Source organism: Callorhinus ursinus, unplaced genomic scaffold, assembly GCF_003265705.2.
Source record: "Callorhinus ursinus isolate GAN/ISIS: 27379988/994484 unplaced genomic scaffold, GSC_fseal_2.0 scaffold2, whole genome shotgun sequence".
NCBI lineage: Eukaryota > Metazoa > Chordata > Mammalia > Carnivora > Otariidae > Callorhinus > Callorhinus ursinus.
In genome coordinates this window covers 71454472-71474621 of record NW_027397064.1, presented here as the reverse complement: position 1 = coordinate 71474621, position 20150 = coordinate 71454472, and the positions used below count along the sequence as shown (strand labels likewise).

The 20150-nt window shown below is 36.8% G+C and overlaps 1 protein-coding gene across 4 annotated transcripts in view; it reads right to left on the bottom strand.

The window, feature by feature from the left end:
• Positions 1-3709: 3709 nt before the first annotated feature.
• Positions 3710-20150, bottom strand: part of CYTIP (cytohesin 1 interacting protein) — a 36256-nt gene continuing 19815 nt past the window's right edge. The window contains exons 7-10 of one of the 4 annotated variants that reach the window (XR_003205101.2): positions 13553-13619; positions 7865-11008; positions 6931-7063; positions 3710-4143 (exon numbers count right to left, since the gene is read on the bottom strand). Coding sequence is in view for 2 of the 4 variants with exons in the window: in XM_025855751.2 (XP_025711536.1) it covers positions 10500-11008; positions 13553-13619 (576 nt within the window). In the remaining 2 variants the exon portion in view is untranslated. Of the gene's footprint in view, positions 4144-6930; positions 7064-7543; positions 11009-13552; positions 13620-20150 lie in introns of those variants that run through there. The other 3 variants (XR_003205100.2, XM_025855751.2, XM_025855760.2) reach the window with 3 other exon arrangements.

The following is a 20150-nucleotide window of genomic DNA, read 5'->3' as shown; positions in this document are numbered from 1 at the left end:
TAGTCCAACAAGTCTTATGCATGACTACTCACCCACATCCTGTTTTTAATCAGTGGCTCTGTCTATAGTTTTAAAACTAAAATAAAAGAGTCACACACTGTGGTGAGGAAATGACAACTGTGTCTTCAAGCTAGTTAGGAGCAGACTCCTACCCATTATCCTCTTCTGTGTTTTACCTATTTATTTAATAAAAACACTAAAAATTTGCCTAGACATCATTTATTGATGGTCAAGAATGATAGTTATGATAATTAAGCATAATTATGTAATTTTATAGTATTAAACTGCATTGTCTAGTCAATTAGTTTATCATTCTCCACTCTTTAGTTGAGGTAGTGATGAGGTTGAAAGATACTCTTACTCAATTCTGGACATTTGAGGAAAAGGCAATTAGAAAATTTCTACTCTCCAAACAGTGTAAATATTGTTCTTCTCATTTCCTTGCTGGCACTATGGGTTCATTCGCATTTGGAGATTCGGGTTATAAACAGTTGTGGCAAGAATGGAAGATACTGTCTTCAAACAACAATGGAGAAGGGAAGTGGGTACCAGGCGGTATCTTGTACGTTCCATCATTTTGAGCGTGGACATCAGTAATGAATTTGTAATGAATTTGTAATCTGCCCAGAATGCTCTCAGGTTATAATCACTAAATTGACACTATTGTAAAGTAAAGGTAAAGCTTACTTCAAATCCAGATTATTTGCTTGGATGAACAAATTTGTAATTTCCCTCATACATCTGACTTGATGTTGTAGCTTAAGTGAAGTTCTTTGCACTCCTTCCCTGAAGGGTTCATGTACAAAAATGATCACATTTCTAACTTCACACTGAATTAGGTGGCCCTTGAATAGGCTCTTAAAATATATTAGGTATCTTCTTTATTTTAGAATTTATCATACTCTAATATGTGTCTCCTGACAGAACTCTAAGTATTGAAGTGAGGGACTTTTATTTGTTTTGAGTTTCTAACACAGTTCCCACTAATTAAAATTGGGCAATCGTTCATTGACTTGTTGAGTGACTGAAGAAACAAATGAAAATTGAACATAAGCACTTTTGCTAATCAAAATTCTTGCCCCTTTAATAAATAGCTTCTTCAGCTAGTGGCTATAGAATTGTAAGAAGGAAAATTGCACATGTCACCAAAGGTGAATTAAGTTGTGTACCTATAAAAGGCTAGCAGACAGTCTGACAAAAGATATCACAAAGTGGCATTCTTTATCACGGAGGATTCAGTTAGTGGTGGGTGTCCTCACTGGTGTGTATTTAGAAACTTGATTCTGCCAGCGTCATTATTGTTCCTTGTAATCTGTCTTTTCTCTTTAGTTGCTTTTAAGATTTTCTCATTGACTTAAGTGCTCAGTGCTTCCACCATAATGTGTGAGTGTGGGTTTATTTTATTTACCCTGTTCACCATAATATAGTCTTTCTCAACTCTCATAATTCAAAGTTTGTTTTTTTAATGGATTCTGTTAAATTCTCATTCATCAGCATTTCAAATATAGCATCTCTCTCATTTTCTGTTTCATTCGATGTTTAATGTTTTCATTATCTCCCCCCATCTGTAACCTGTTTTTAAGGTTTGCTCTTTTTTTCTTTCTCTCTCTACATCAAGGTAATGTCCTAGATCTTTTAGTTCACAGATTCCTTGTATCTAAGTTGGATGTGCTGCCCCTCCCATCTAGAGGACTTAATTTCAATGACAGTGTTTTCAGAATAAAAATGTGTTTATATTTACTTAAATCTTCCCAGTTAACCTTGATATTTTAAAAATTCCACTCTGGTTTCTATTCCTTCTTTTTATTCTCTTTAATCAATGTCCATGTACTTTTTTTTAAAGATTATTTATTTTAGAGAGAGAAAGAGCAGATGCACGCAGGTGAGCAGGGGGAGGGGCAGAGAGATCTTGAGCAGACTCCCCACTCAGCATCAAGCCTGAGGCAGGGCTCATTCCCACAGCCCTGAGATCAAAACCTGAGCTGAAACCAAGAGTCAGAAGCTCAGCCACCTGAGTCACCCAGGTGCCACCGCCTCCCATGTACTTATTTTTAATAAACTTCATTTTTTGAACAACTTTTGATTTATAGAGAAATTCTGGAGATAGTTCAGAGTTCCCATATACCCTGCATCCAGTTTCCCCCATTACTGTCATCACAGTACATTTGCTACAATTAATGAATCAATATGGATACATTCTTACTAACTATTCTATTCAGAATGTCTTTTTACTTAGTGTCCTTTCCTTGTTCCAGGGTGCCATCCGAGATATCACATTACATTTAGTCATCCTGGCCACTTTGGCTTCTCTTGGCTATGACAGCTTCTCAGACTTTAGTTGTTTTTAAGGACCTTGACCATGTTGAGAAGTACCAGTTGGTATTTTGTAAAATGTCTCCTAACTAGGATTTGTCTGATGTTTTTCTCATTATTAGCTATGGGTTTGAGGAGGAAGACCACAAATATGTGGCTCTTCTTGCTACATCATATAAGCATACTTAATTTCAATATGACCTGACACTATTGATATTGATCTTGATCACCTGACTGAATAGTGTTTGTCAGGTATCTCTGCTGTAGAGTTACTTTTTTTCTCCCCTTTCCATGCAGTACTCTTTGGAAGGAAGTAACTATGGTTTTTTTTGTTTTTTGGTTTTTGTTTTTAATAATTTTTTATTGTTATGTTAATCACCATACATTACATCATTTGTTTTTGATGTAGTGTTCCATGATTCATTGTTTGTGCATAATACCCAGTGCTCCACGCAGAATGTGCCCTCTTTAATACCCATCACCAGGCTAACCCATCCCCCCACCCCCCCCAGAACCCTCAGTTTGTTTTTCAGAGTCCATCGTCTCTAATGGTTCGTCTTCCCCTCCGACTTAGGGGTATGTGCTATGGTGAGCACTGTGAATTGTACAAGACTGATGAATCACGGATCCGTACTTCTGAAACAAATAATGCAATATATGGGAAGAAGGAAGTAACCATGTTTAAGGAATGAGATATTTTGCTCCACCTCCTTGAGAGTGGAATATCTTACATAAGTTACTTGGAATTCTTCTGCACAGATTTGTCTCCTCACTCCATTTAGTATTTATTTTATAATAAATATTATATAATAAATAAATATAATAAATATTCGTCTTTTTATATCAATATGGAACCATCCATGGATATTTATTTTATATCTTTGACTATAGTCTAATAGTTTTTTACTTAATTTGTTGCTCAAACTTCCATATTTGGCCATTGATTGTAGTCTCATTCAATTGACTTCTGTCTCCCTTTGATATATCCCCCTTATTGTGAGGTTTTGTTTTATATTTTAAATACTTCTTTAAATTCTGGCACTGCAAAATAACCCAGGTTCTTGTACATTTCCTGCCACAGTCCTGGAATCAATCATTTACCCAAGGAATCTTGTTTTTTTTACTGGAAATGGTATTAGAAATCAATATCTTGGTATTAAGTTTGCTCATTCCTTCTATGTCTTTTCTGCTGTCAACAAATTAATATGTGTATGTATATTAAACCTTGTATATATTTATAAATATTTTTCTATGTAACCATCTGTATCTATATTAAGCTAATATTGAGTGCATATTGATGTCTCTATCTCTAACCCATTTCCACATGGATCATCCTAGCCTGTTCCCTTAATTACCTGTAAACTACCACTCCAACAGAAAAAAACCCTGTCTCCCATCATTAGTCAGTCATTTATTAATAGTTCAGTTCCAGTATATATGTACAGCAGTATCAGAATGATTAACAGCTACCCCTGTGGGAAGCAATTTTCTCAAATGGACTACAATGTTTATGTATGGTTTCTTTTGCCTTTGAGTTACAGACTCTAATCATTTCCAAAGTCCTTCTATTTTTCTTAAGTAGGCTGTTTCATATATTAATAATACATGGAGAGTGTCTTGTCCCATTCTGCATTCAATCCGGGCTTAAACAATAGTTTTCTTACAGTTCCGGATAATGATTCCAGATCCAGTCCAAGATTAAGGTTCCACAGGGTTTGGTTTCTGGAGAGAGTTCTCTTCCTGGCTTGCAGATGGCTGCTTTGTCCTCGAATGTCCATTCCGCCGCCTCCCCCGCCGCCAGCTCTGCTGCTAGGCAGTTGGCCTCCAAAACTGTGAAAAAATAAATTTCTATTGTTTAAGCCACTCAGTCTGCAGTATTTTATTTCAGTAGACCAAGTAAACTTAGACAACTCTATAAAACTCACCAGGGCTCCATCTACTCAACTTTCTCCAAACATACATCATTCCATCTTACCCCCAGATCCCCAGAAACCACTGATTTATTTACTATTGCTATAGTATTGCCTCTTTCAGAATGTCATGTAAATGGAATCATATAATAATAACCCTTTCCAAATAGCTTCTTTAATTTAGCAACATGCGTTTAAGATTCATCATGTCTTTTCCTGTCTTGATAGCTCATTTTTTTTAGACCTGAATCATATTCCATTGTATGGATATACCACAGTTTATCCATTAACCTATTGAAGGACATGTCAGTTGCCTCCAATTTTTGGTGATTATGAATAAAGCTGCTACAAACATCTGTGTGGGGATTTTTGTGCGGATATATGTTTTCAGTCAGTTGGGGTAATACCTAGGAGCACAATTGCTGAACCGTATGGTAAAGCTATCTTTAACTTTGTAAAAAAAAAAAAAAAGATGCCAAACTCTCTTCCAAAGTGGCTGTACTATTTTGCATTCCTCCCAGCAATGCAAAAGCATTTCTGTTGCTCCACATCCTTGCTATGAATTGGCATTGTCAGTATTTGGGATTTCAGTCATCCTAACAGCCATATAGTGGTATCTCATTGTTGTTTTAATTTGCAAATCCCAAATGACAAATGATACTGCATTCTTTCAATGTACTTATTTGCCATCTATGTATTATCTTTGGAGATGTGTCTGTTCAGATGTTTTGAACATGTTTTACTTACATTGCTTGTGTTCTTATTTTTGACCTTTAAAAGTTCTTTTTATATTTTGCACACAAGCCCTTTTTCAAATATGCTTTTTGCAAATATTTTCTCTCAATCTATGCCTTTTAATTTTCTTTACAGTATCTTTCCTAAAGCAGATTTTTTTTAATTTTAATAAAGTACAATATATCAACCTTTTCTTTCATAAATCATCCTTTTATTATACCTAAAAATTCATCACCAAACCCAATATTCAATAACCAAACTGATTTTGATTCCTCTTATGTTATCTTCCAGAAGTTTTATACTTTTATGTTTTATATGTAGGTCTATAATGTGTGAGATGTGTAAGGTCTTGCCTATGGATGTCCAACTGTTCCAGAACCATTTGTTGAAAACTCTGTCCTTTCTCCACTTGACTTCCTTTACTCCTTTGTCAAAGGTCAGTGGCTATATTTGTATGGGTTGATTTCTGGACACTCTATTCTGTTCTGTTGATCTATATGCTGTATTTTGCCAATACCATGCTGTCTTAATTATGGTAGATTTATAGAAGGTCTAGAAATTGAATATTGTGATTCCTCCAACTTTCTCCTCCTCTTTTTCCTCCTCCTCCTCATTCTCCTTCTTCTTCCTCACTTTAGCTATTCTAGATCTTTTGCTTTTCCATATAAACTTTAGAATCAGCTCGTCAAGCTCTATGAAATAGTTTACCGGAACCTTGGTTGGGATTCACTACATAGATTAAGTTAAGAAGAGGTCGCACCTTAACACTCTTAAGTCCTCCAAACCATGAACACAGAATATCTCTTGATTTATTTAGATTTTCTTGGACAAAGTTTTGGGGTTTTTCACATATAGATACTGTACATATTTTGTCAGGATTATATTCAAGCGTTTCATTTTGGGGGTACTATTGTAAAGTTACTGTTTGTTTAATTTCAAATCCCAGTTGTTCATTGCTTGTGTAGTAATTTATATTCTGTGACCTTGCCGTCCTCACTTATTACTTTCAGGATTTTTTTTGTTGCTGATTCTTCATGATTTTCCAGATGGACAATCGTGTCATCAGCAAACAAAAACAGTTTCATTTCTTCCTTCTCACTTTGTATAACTTTTGTTTCCTTTCCTTGTCTTAGTACACTGGCTAAAACTTTCAGCACAATGGTAAATAAAAGTAGCGAGAGGATATCCTGGGTTTGTACTTGATCTTGGGGGGAAAGGAGCCTGTTTCTCACCATTATGATATTTGCATATGTTCTTTATTGAGTTGCACATGTTCTTTGCATATGTTCTTTATTTATCCTCTATTCCTAAGAAATACATATCTATATTCTTTCAAACTGCTTTATTTTCTCTGATTCTGATAATTCTGGTATTTGTGCTACCTCCTGATTTTTCCTCATGGCTGATCATTTCCTTTTGTGCTTTGTAGTTTTGATTATGAGAATTTTATTTTGTTTTTCTGTGGAATTCCTGTCCTGTGCTCATAAAGATGTACCCATATAGAAGTGATAAATTTCATCATGCCAATCACTAATTCACTTAAATACACTCAAATTCCCTGAGGAGAATTTTAAGGCAAGTAACTAGCTCACACTTTAATATTCTTTTAAAATTTCCTATCATTTCATGCACTTGAGAGACAAAGTCAGGAGACCTGGATTCAGTTTCCTACTCAGCATTTTGGCTAGTTATACAATCTTGGCCAGGTTCTTTAATTTCAGAGATCTTACTACTTCTCTATTAAAAATTATAACATCCACCATTTATATTTGTTCAAAGGAGTTTAGAAAAGACTCAATATATTATCAAGTTTGTGAATTCCTTGAATGATGTTGTGAACAGATCCTAAGGGACCTCCTTGATCCCTGCCTCCTCATGTTCATGCCTTGCATAATCCCTGCTCCTTGGGTGTGGATGGATCTTATGATTTGTGTCTAACAAACGGAACATGGCATAGTTGGTAGGCTCTTACTTGTGTCATTATGTTCCGCTATGTGGCAAAGTTGAAAAGATGTCACTCCTGTGGTTACATTGCATTAAGACTGTCTCGCGTGCAGTCTCTCTCTTTCCATTACTGGTTTTTACTAAGGAAGCTGCCACGAATCCTATGGCACACGTAAATGATTCTGATCACAACTTGAGGGAGCTTGGTAGTGTATCGTTCCCCAGGCAAGCCTCCAGGGGAGAGCTCAACGCTGGGTGACGCCTTGACTGCAGCCTCAGGAGTCCCTGAGCAGACCCAGCTAAGATTTGCCCAGACACTTCACCCACAGAAACTTTGAGGAAATAAATGTGTTTTAAACCTCCAAGTATGTAGTAATTTGTTAAGCATCAGAAAGCTAATACAAGTACAAAGCCTCAATTAAGTAGGCCATGCCTTTTTGACTAACATAATAAAATTAAATTAAATTGTAAAAAATTAAAGAAAAAACCTCAAAGAGTAGGTATCAAGACATCACCCCAGATTTAAAAAAAAAAAAACTGCCTTGAAAACAATCATTTCATTTAAGGTAAGTAGGTAAAGAGATAGAGACTGAGAGACAGAGAGATGGGGCAGAGGGAGAGAAAGGGAGACAAGAGAGATCTGACACTGAAAAAGAGCATTCTTTATTTCAGAAAGGTACCAACTTTTTTATTGCCCATATTTCTGTAAAGAAATGGATATAAAGTACCAATAATCTTGTGATCTGAAGGGTTCAATATAGTTACGTATTGACTATACTTAGATTATATAAATCCATAAATACTTATACTATATGATCAGTACACACAAACTCTACCCAAGTTTGATTTCTTCAGTTCAAACTAGGATTTTTAATACTGTTTGTACATGCAACTAAGCTATAAAAGTAGTGCAAAGCAGAAAGGGACGAATAAAAGATCATTTCAAAAAGTAGAGTACCAACCTGTTGGATATGGTGGGTGGTGTTCCTTTAGCCACAGGACAGAGTAATTCTCAATACGCTTGATTCGAATTTGGTTTATCAATGCCATGCTACAAAAGTGCAATTTCATAACCAATTGTCAATTAATGAAATCCACCAATATCACATATTTGACAAGTTGGGGGTAAGCAAAAAACAAAACACTTCACTTTTCAATTCATTTCCCAGTAAGTTACATCAAAGTGAGTCATTGTGCCCCAGAAGATTAGAGAAATGAAATCTTCTCAACTCCCACTGAGGTCAGATAGTCTGAAAAGCTGTGCTGTGAGAAATTTACCTACATTTCCACTAAACAGTAACTAGTTTTCTTACAACTTGTGAACACACAAAACATGACATACCCTTCCTTCCTGTACTTTGGTTAAAAACTGCTTTTCTTTTTTTCCAGAACATCTCAAACTCTTGACTCTAATGCTTCTTACCTCAGACTACAGTGGAACTTGCTTTCTCCCTTCCCTGTACCTTTTTGGGTTTGATATTTACTGTAAGGAGGAAGAATTACACTATATTTAACACTTCGAGCCATGAGAAAAGCAAATGACCTATAATCTGCTTTCCCAGACGACTTGTGGAAGTTCTCGAAACCCTGATCATGTTGTAGAAGAATTTAAAGTCATCTTTCCTCAAATAAATGTGATTATTTCTTTCCCCTGGATTTGGCAAGATGGGATTAACAAGATACGTTGCTTTCGTGGAAGCAGATCTTTAACATGATAATTCTAGTCTAAGATGGGAAATAAGCAGTGTCAGTCCAATCACAACTTGGACTTGCAAGCCTTTGTTGAAAATAAATGTATTGTTAATCGTGCAGTTATTAATGTGCCTATATTTGAAAACTTGCTTGTGGGGGCCAAGAGAAAGAGTCATTCTAAATGTCCGTTTTTTCTCTTATTAACCAAAGACAATTTTTATCCATGCAGGATCTACAATTGTGTGTTTTAAGTATTCCATGAGGGGTGGGGGATGTGGGGTGGGAGGAAGTCCTGTAGGGATGACCACACAGAACCAGCAAAAGAGTAAACAATATCTAGAGAGACTGAGACTAGGCCAGAGTTAGAAAGAACTGGTTTCCAATTTCAGCCCTGCCGCTGGCCATGGGAACTTCTCCGAACTCCTGCTCCTTATGTATGGCTAACACCCATCTAACAGGGTTGTTTCAGGATCACATGGAAAGCATCTTTAACCTGCTAGGTATTCAGTAAATGGTAGACAGCATTGTTATTGTTCCTTCAAAACACCTCATCCTGCTTTTCATATGAATGATTCCAAAGCAGAGCCCACTGGATGATTTGGAGTTGAAATAATTAATAGAAAGCAGGTTCCAATTAGCAATCTTTTATATTTTATTTTAATATTCATTTCTTACCCTACAAGTTTCCTTACTCCCCCTTTCTTTTCTCAAAATGACTCATTCTTTACTCAATTTATTTAAATGTGGTTACACTCAAAGTCACCTATCAAATGTCTTTATTTCTCCCAAACACACACATACACACACACACACACACACACACACAGAGCTTTAAATCAATAAGGACTATTTATCACATTGTCTGCATTATCTACTCTAGAATATAGGTCATGAGCAGCTGTATCACCAGAACAGGGAAATCATGGACTTGAATGGGTACTGAATAAAAATGTGATTGAAAGACTAGAAGTAATGTGATACCAACATAACCAACAGGCAAGAGTGCTGAGGCAGTAACTGTTGGGAATATATAACAGAAAGTGAGGAGTAATGTGAAAAAATCTACAGGAGGAAAATCCTTTTCCTGGCTCTAATTTTTCAAATTTCAGACATCTGCTCCAAAAAAAAATTTACAAAGCTGTATGCAGGATCTTGAGAATTCTAGACTTGCCATCAATGTTTAGGCAGAACAAAAATTGAATTGAGTAAGAATGACATTCTCTCCCATTCTGTTTAGGCTGTCTATTAAAAAGCCCTTATAATCTTGCTCAGCACCCATCTTAGACAACATGTTCCCATGGATCCCAAACCCTCATATTGAATCTTACACTTCCTGCTTTATTGTATCTCATACTTCCTGCTTTATTGTTGCTGTGGATGTGAAAAATAGCTGATGATCCTCTTTGTTTATAATCCTTCACAGATGTAAACAGAAACATTCAAAATGACCTATTATTAAGCCTCCCTGGAGGCTACTGATCTTAAGCAAAGTTTTATGACCTACCAATGAACCTACGGAAGGTATCCCAAATAATTATATTCCATCACTCTTTTATTTACACTTGACTGAAAAGTTCTCAATTTTTCACACAATCTAGAAAATAAATATTACCCTTGTCTTCCCAGGCAGCATTAGGATGAGCAGGAATGTGCTTAATTTGTCATCTTATCCAACTTATTACCTAGTTCCCCTACTTTCTGTTTATCACCTGCGCTTTTCTGGTTACAAAAAATGATTTAAGAAGCAAACCTTATGATACAAAAATTTAAATAAAGGTCACTATCTATCGTCATGGTATGGAGTTTCAGTTTTGCAATCCATCTGCAATTTCCCACCAGGCTGGGTGGAGTTAGTCTAAACAAGTCCAGAGATATTTACGAAATAAGAAAGGTCAGGACAACCCATCAAAAGCGACTCTCTTCCTCTTCCACTGCACGGTGAAGGCCAGGGATGAATTTTAAGAGCTGTTTCCGGACACTGCCCCTTCTGCTTTTCCGGGGCAGGGTCCCAAACATGTTTGAGAAGTTGCCCTCCCACAAGGGGGACATGGACCCACTGCTGGCCGTGCTAACACTCCGGTTCCTCCTCGAAGAAGACCTCTTCAGGAAATCGTCCCCATCCTTGGGGACAAAGCACTCATCGTCTGTGCTCGTCTGTCGACTGAAGCCTCCCCTGCTGGAGTCCTCAGACACACATGTCTGGTAGCCATCTTCGCTGTCCATCGTCATGGAGCTCAGACAGCTGCTCTCACTGGATAGGCGATTCCGGTCCAGGAGGGCGGGCCCTGGCCCTGGCAGGGTTCCAAACAAAACCGACTCATCTATGTCCATGTTTTCCAAACTTGGGCAATTACCTGTGTCACCTGGAAGGCAGAAAACAAAGTCCACTGTGGAATGGATATGAGCATCACTCCCTACAAGCAAACACACCAAAATTTCTCTTTAAATGGTGCAGGAAAGAAAGAGTAAAGGTGAAGAATATTTTTCACTGAGCTTCACCCGTATGAATAAGTGACTCTCTATGAGGTCATTTGATAAAACCTTAGAGTGGTGTTTCCCAGACTATTGTTCATGGGCTGGCTTCCATGTAAAACTGTTCCACGGTCACAAATAGTCATGCTAAATCAAATAAATGGAAATAGATTCTTCACATAAGAACAGTCAACTCCTCTGAGAGTATGCCGGTGTGACTTGTCAATCTCCAAAGGTATCATTTCTTAAACAGAAGTGACCCTGCAACCTTTTATTAACGTGCTCACAGAAATGGCATTCTAAAGTATATACTTGGGGAAAAAAATAAAGAATATACTTGAGAAAATGCCGTCTTACTCCATTAAGTTCCTCTGATTTTCAGTTACTGTATTTTTAAATAATTATAAAATTATTAAAACATCACTCGAAGTGTATGGGAAACATAGTTATACAACTTGCACCCGTAGGCTGATTATAGAGAATTCAAAGGTGTTTAAAACAGAGAGGATATCTTCCAGCCTCAATAGTCCATGCTTCTTCCTAGAATACTTTAATACTTAAATGTTCTGGAATGGTACCATACCCAGAAAACAGCCCTGTCCTCAAATAAATAACAGTTCATTTGTGGAAGCTGAGTTTTATCTGCTTGGCTGAATTTTTTCATTAACCTTTCATAACCTATATCTGGGCTCTCCAAACTCAAATTTTAATCGCACACCAACATCCAGTCCCTACCCCACGTGCTTGTGTTCTATCTGAGCTGGCTGGAATGCTACTCGGTGCAAGAGGATTATTTGTTATACCAGGCTGAGAACGACAGTTTAGAAGGTGACTCTGCTTCAGGAAAAGTAATAGAAGATTGCACACTCAGAAACGGTTTTACTTTGTGCTGCTTATTTCTCTACTGTTGCTCTCCTTTGTCCTTGATTAGCAATACAAAAAGAGACAGATTTTCCACTTAATCTGCAAGGTTGAATTTGGCCAGCTCTGCACTGACTAGTCAGAATGCTTTTCTTTTTACTAATAAAATCTACTTATTTCATCTGGCAATGAGCTGATGAATTCTCTTGAATTGGAAAGCAATTGAGAATCTCATGCCCTGTATATTTATTCTGCGTCTAGGAAAAGTAAACTACAGAACTCCTTCAATCTCTCAAAAAAAAAAAAATGGGTACAACAATGGCTTTAATGAAGAGTCATTTCCCTTAATCTTGAACTAAAGACCTTGTCTATACAAGCTATGCCTATAGAAGCCCAGGACTGCCTATACATATTAGGCCAAACCCCATCTCCAACTCCAGAATGTTCCAGAAATGGGGGAAAAGGTTTCCCAAACACCCTCAAGTCTACAGAAATCCAGGAGTGGCTGGATTTTATACCTTTGTCCGGCTGGGAAACTTCAGAACCCCCAAAAATCTACTAAGAATTTTTTAGCATATTAATTTAAAAATACACAAAAGAGAAGTAACTTATATAGAAGTTTCATTTAAAAAAACAGAATATAAACACAAATCTCTAAGTCATACATTAGTGCTTAATTATGAATTAAATGTATCTTTTTCTCCTGTAAATAAATTATTACTTGAAACAAACATTCTAGGTTATAAATAGAGACTTTAGCTCAGTGTTAAGAAGGTATACTACATTTCACACCCACATAGCTAGTGGCTTCAGTGAATTATTTGTACAAACAAGTTCATTCCTCAGGCTACACCAGTCATGTAGCAAATGTCAGATCAACAAATTTTTATTTTATTTTTTTAAGCAGGCTCCATACCCAGCATGGAACCTGACATGGGGCTCGAACTCATGACCTGAGACCTGAGATCAAGATCTGAGCCAAGAGCAAGAGTTGGACACTGAACTGACTGATCGACCCAGGTGCCCCCAAATCAACAAATTTTAAACTTAACCATTCCCTTCAGAATTCACACAACAGCAAGAGCCATGCATTTACTGTTAGAATGATCATTGGTATTTCTGTCTTAGGTTTGCAGGCCATGAAGAGGCATTTCTCTGCATTCACGTAACTTGTATAATATGAACAAATGATAGGATCTCTACCCAAGAAGCATGCTCCTATTCCAGCCTCAATAATTTCTGAGAACTACACAACCCTTGAGCCACAAATGTTCTCAGAAATTGAATTCATCTACTGTAGTGGTAGGAAAATCAGCTATCTATCATTCCTACTGCTCTTCTAAAATCTCCAGGTGCCTCTTGTAAGTGTGTGCACACATGGGAGTGTGTGCGTGTTTTCATGTGTATATGTGTTATATATATGAAGGAGGGGATATGACTTGACCTACTCACCCTCCGAAAACATAGGTCACTCCAAAGGTCATGCCAAAAAAACACAGACTAGTATTCTTGATCCACGCTAGACAATTTTTTCTTATACTGATGATAATCTTACAACAACTTAGAGGCAGAAATACCAAAAAGATGAATGTTACTGTGGTTTCTAAACAGGAAATCACATTTACCATGAAGCAGACGCTGTTCCTGTAACTGCAGCGATCTGAACTCCACCCATTTTTTCTTCAAGGTTTGCTGATAAAAAAGAAAAAAAAAGTGTTAATAATTGGGAATCCCCAGTGAAGATAGCAATTTACTTCTAGGTGATGAGATTTGTCATTAATTTTTTTTCCTTTCTTTCTAGCAGTAACAACCCCTCCCATTCACTGGAAAGATTATTTTCTACACAAAAGGGCGATACTGGGAATACTACTTTCTCAAGAAATAATCTAGTAGCACGAACAAGTTGAAACAATGACTTCGTCTCAGTAGAAACAACAGACGATGGAAACCATGACATTTATTTATTTATATACTTTTTTAAATAGTAGAGAACCCAATTGTTTGGGTTTGTGTCCATCTACTAGCTGTTGAGGGAAGGATTTACACTCCAGGCTTCTCCCCACCCCCTCCCGATGTGTAAGATGAAAGCAATAACAGAATCGAAACCCTGGGATTGTCCCGAGAATGAGGAGAGTTAGTAGATGTAAAATGTTCAGAACAGTGACTAGAGCTTAGTAAATGTTCAACAAATAGCATCATTCTGTAAGCCTGGGGCATTAAAGCTGTGTTTATTGCTGCACACCTATGTATTTTTCACAGCAAAAAGGGGAAGCCAGACTGTCTGAAAGACTTCCTTGGAGGGCTAAACTTAGAACACTGCTAAACACCCTGACTTCTTAACTGCTTCCTTCCTCCGCTGCCCAGCACATGCAAGCAGTGGCCCCGGGTGGCAATGAAGTGGTTGCTGTCACGGTCAAGACTGCTCATGAGGCATGACCCCACCCATCAAAGGGGCCGAGGTGGTGAGAAACAAAGCAACCAGGCAGAGGCCATCTGTCAAGGACAGGTAGAAGCTCACTCTCCCTCCCGCCCTCTGGCTTTTGCCCTGCCTCTTTCCCTGCCCACTCAGATCCCCATGGCGGCCCAGCAGGCAGGCACAGCTCAGCTTTGCCTATGGACACTTAATCCCAAGGAAAGGGAGCCTAGTTGGAAACAAGCACTTCTTTGTAAGAAGCAGTCTGGGAAAGGTAGATGCAGGCTACAAAGGAAAAGGGGGGAAAAATACATTTGGAAGAAGAAGGCTTAAGGAAAAGAAAATCATAAAATTACAAGAAGGTCCTCAACTGCTTAAGGGAAGAATGGCTGGTTCCTCAGTTCGGGGGCTGAACAATCACTGGGCAGGATTTTCCAAGCCTTGATAACAGTAACATTTAGCATCAGTCCTTACAGTTACCTATATAATATGCAAGCACTAAATCAAAGCCATAAAATGCCTGGCTCAGTTAATTTCTTGTTCTTTCTGCACTATAGGAGAGTCAGTATGGCTGCGAGATTGCTGGGCTATCTGAGTCCCAGCTCCTTTTATCTGTGTCAACTGTGGTCCTATGAAGGTCAGGGTTAAGGACCCACAGTGAACAGAACTAGCAAGGATCTAACCCCTTCCTTCTCTCTGAAAGGGGTCTATCTCCTGCAAGAGACTAGAATCCAGGAGAGGAGCATAAGCATAGATTGACAGTCAAAACTAAATACAGAGAGAAGCGGAGATTGTATTTTTGCACTCGCTATTCAGAAATACAAAGTCATGCTGTGCCGGATAGCTAATTTTTGTGAAAATAAAGATTTTAAAATATCTCATCTGTTGACTTGGCCCAGTCATTTAAGTACGTCATCACTTGAACCAAGAAAACACCAGTGTAAAGAGCAGATGTGCCAAAGTGACTAAGAGTTTTTAGTCTCTGTCTCAGCTTCCCCATTTTCCTCATAATCTGTTTCTGCCTGTTATTAACAATACAGTTGTATATTTAGACAAATGAGACCTCTCCCCATTAGAAAAAAATTAAAACATGTGGGAGATCTAACCATACCGGGCCCTATCACCGAATTGTACCTAGCTCAGAGCCTGGTACATAGCAGCTGCTCAGTAAATATTGAATTGAAAGAATATATCAAAAAATGGCTTCCTGAAATAAAACTCAACTACACAGATGGATATTTTGAGTTGGATATATTTCTAATGTTTTCAATATACATGAGACATATAGCTACACATTTCCATCTTTACTACTTTTACAGTGCTTTCATGGATAACATGCTGTTTAATTTTCCTAACATTCCTACAAAGTTCCAGATTAGAAAATAAAGGTGCAATGTAGCAAAATACTTCCCAAGGACTGCCAACCCAGGAAAAAGCAGAGCTAGATTGAAAAGTAGCTCCTCCAGCTAGCACAGTGGATGTGCTGTTTTCATGTTAAACATCTGAATCATAGGTTATGAGAAAGGGAATCCTTGAAAACATGGCTCAGAAGGGACCACCATTTCTAAAGAAGAGCTGTGGCCTCATGGCTATAACCTCATTTGCAATATGAATGCATAATTATACAGGACACACAAACTAAATGTCATGGTGTGAAGGGGGAGCAAACTTGACCCTGGTTATAGGTCAGATCCAGACACTTCTGGTTTAAGCGGTGAACTGGAAATCACATAGTTTCAAGATTAGAAAAGGAAAAGGAATGCAAGAAGATAAGCAAGAATGAACCCAAAGATCTGCCAGACCTGGAGAAGCAGAAACAGGTAGCTAGGGATTTGGATCCTGTGGCAATATATAATTTAAATGCACTTATTCATCTGAGACAGAGGACAGAGACAAGTTTCTTGCTTGAACCTTGGCTAAGCTCTACTACCATGAAAAGCAGGGTGAGAAAATCTGCTGATGGTGACTATGGCCCATGTAGAGCTCATGCCTGGAGAGGCAGGAGTAGATAAATGCAGCATAAAGGTGCAATGTAGCAAAATACTTCCCAAGGACTACCAACCCAGTAAAAAGGAGAGCTGCATTGAAAAGTAGCTCCTCCTGCTAGCACAGTGGATGTGCTGTTTGGCTCAGCACACGAATCCTAGAGGAAAGACCTGGCTCTGGATTGGGAGCCTTGAAAATGCAGGGTGGAGGCAACCCAAGTACAATACTGAGTGGAAGGGAAAGACCACCATGCATGGGAAGTGAACAGTATAAACTCCAAAAGGTATGAAAGACAACAAAATTGATAGTCAGTACATGGATTCTCTCCAAAAAAAAAAAAAGAAAGAAAGAAAAGAAAATAGAACAGTGTCCAAAGAAGACTTTAAAACAAAAATATTTATAATCTTCAGAGGAAGAAATGAGATCAATGTTGATCAAAACAAGAAATCTGAAACAAAGAAATAAAACAAGAACGGATAGACATGAAAAAGAATGATCTGAAAAAAAATTATTTAACTCTTAAAACTCAATGGAAACAACTCATTCTCTACAGAATAAAGACTTTACTGAAGAACTCAACAGGAACATAAGAAAAAAGATAAAGTGATACAAAATATGAAAGAGTGGTTAGGAAGCAAGGAAAATAAATCAAAAGACTCTAAAAATATGTCTAACAGGAATTCCAGAAGATAATTCAAGGAATGGTGAAGACGGTATATTCAAAGAGTTCAAGCTGTTAGTTTTCCAAAACTGAAGAAATTCACGAGTCCTTGGATTGAAAAGGTACTGCAATTTCTAAGCAGTATAAATTTAGAAGTGAATCTAGACCTAATCACATTTCAGTGTAAGTTTAGATCAGTAAGACAAAAGAACATCTTAAAAGTAACCAGAAACAGACAAAAGATTGCCACAAACTGAAATACTGGTTTTTGAAAAGACTCAAAAATAGAAAATCCTCTAGATAGAATTACCAAGAAAAAAAGAGAGAGAGAGAGAAGGCATAAAAAGTAATGCAAATAAAAATGGGGACATAATCTTTCTTGTGAAGAAAAGAAAAATACGAGAACAGAATTTTCATTATCAACACATACAATAAATTTGAAAATTTTAAAAATTCATTAACAAAAACATTAATTAAATAAAACTGGCTCAAACAAAACAAACAAAACAGAAAGCCTGAAATATCTTATAATTAATAAAGAAACTGAAACAGAGTTTAGAAGTATTCCCACCAAAAAAGAACCCTAAACCCAGATGATTCAGATAGCTACAAGAATTCTACCAGAGAAGAAAAAGGGGAAGATTCTCCCCAGCTCATGCTAAGAGTCCAGTAAACATGATACCAAAACTAAAGAAAGATAGTTTGAGAAAAGAAAATTGCAGGCCATTCTACCTATAAAATGAAGTTACCTTCAAATATCCTAAAGAAAATATTAGCAAATCAAATCTATATTTATATAAAAATGATTATAAATTATGACCAGGCTGGATTATTCTAGAAATGCAAGGGTGGTTTTACATTAGAAAATATTTAAATGTCGGGGGCACCTGGGTGGCTCAGTCATTAAGCATCTGCCTTCAGCTCAGGTCATGATCCCAGAGTCCTGGGATTGAGCCCCACATCGGGCTCCCTGCTCGGCAGGAAGCCTGCTTCTCCCCCTCCCGCTCCCCCTGCTTGTGTTCCTGCTCTCGCTGTCTCTCTCTCTGTCAAATAAATAAATAAAATCTCAAAAAAAAAGAAAATCTTTAAATATCATTCACCATATTGACAGATATTTTTTAAAATAAACAAGCGAGAATAACGCATACAGAAAAAAGTGTTTGATAAAATGTAATACACAAGGACTATAAAAACTACTAGAAAATTTAGTATGGAAGGAAGTGTCCCAAATCTGAAAAGTATATTCATAGAGAAAGCTCATTCCTGATGGGAAAAAGTGGAAATTCCCTTTAAAATCAAGAACAAAACAAGGATACTTATTATTATAGTTTCTAATTCATCACTGTAGTGTAAGCCCTACCCAGTGTAGTGAAGAAAGAGAACTTTATGTCATCCTTAGCAGTTATTATCTGAAAACCCAAAATAATCGACAGATAATTTGTTAGAAATTACATAGTTTAGGAATAGTTTGAATTATATAGTTTGAATGACAGTGTAAAATTTGTTTGACAAATCTATACATCGACCTCAATCAAAACACTTATTATTTTTATAAAGAAACTATGATATGAACAAAAATCATAAGTAGAAAGGAATACATCTAGTGAAAAATGTATAGGATCTATCTGCATAAAAGTATTACACTTCATTTAAAGACATAAAAAACAATTAAAAATGGTTAAGATTATGAAAACTTTTCCTCTAAGATCTGGAAGAAGACAAGGATGTCCACTTTCACGACTTTTATTCAGCATAGTGCTAGACGTCCTAGCCACAACAATCAGCCAAGAAAAAGAAAGAAAAGGAATCCAAATTGGTTAAGGAAAAAGTAAAACTGTCAATTTTTGTAGATGATGTGATACTATACATAGAAAACCCTAAAGATTGCACCAAAAAGCTATTAGAACTAATAAATAAACTTAGTAAATTTGCAGGATACAAAATTAAAATACAGAAATCTATTGCATTTCTATACACTAATAGTGAAGTAGCAGAAAGAGAAATTAAGAAGACAATCACATTTATAATTGCATCAAAAAATATAAAATATCTAGGAATAACTTTACCCAAGGAGGTAAAAGACCTATACTCTGAGAAATAGAAGACACTGATGAAAGAAACTGAAGACAACCCAAACAAATGGAAAGATATACCATGTCCATGGTTTGGAAGGATTAATATCATTAAAAAGTCCATACTACCCAAAGCTATCTACAGAGTCAATGTAATCTCTATCAAAATCCAAACAGTATTTTTTATAGAACTAGAACAAATAATCTTAAAATTTGTATAAAACCACAAAAGACCCCAAATGGCCAAAACAATCTTGAGAAAGAACAACAAAACTGGAGGTATCACAATCTCAAATTTCAAGATATACTCAAAGCCAAAGTAATCAAAACAGTATGGTACTGTCACAAAATAGATTCATAGATCAATGAATAAGATAGAGAGCTCAGAAACAAACCCACACTTATATGGCTAATCAATCTATGACAAAGGAGTTAATAACATACAATGAGGGAGAAACAGTCTTTTCATTAACTGGGAATACTGGACAGCTACATGCAAAAGTACGAAACTGGACCACTTTCTTACACCATACACAAAAATAAATTCAAAATGGATTAAAGACCTAAATGTGAGACATGAAACCTTAAAACTCCTAAAAGAAAACATAGGCAGCAATCTCTTAGACACTGGACATATTTTTGAATATGTCTCCCCAGGCAAGGGAAACAAAAGCAAAAATAAACTATGGGACTACAACAAAATTAAAAGCTTTTGCAGATCCCTGAAGCAAAAAGGAACCTATTGAATGGGAGAAGATATGTGCAAATAATATATCTAATAAGGGGTTAATAACCAAAATATATAAAGAACTTATACCACTCAACATCAAAAAACCCCCACATAATCTCATTAAAATGGGCAGAGGACCTAAATAGGCATTTTTCCAAAGAAGACATACAGATGGCTAACAGACACATGAAAAGACATTCAATATCACTAATCATCAGGGAAATGTAAATCACAACCACAATGAGATATCACCTTATACCTGTCAGAATGGCTAGTATCAAAAACAAGAAATAACCAGTGTTGGCAAGAATGTGGAGGAAAAAAACCCTCATGCACTGTTGGTGGGAATGCAAATTGATGC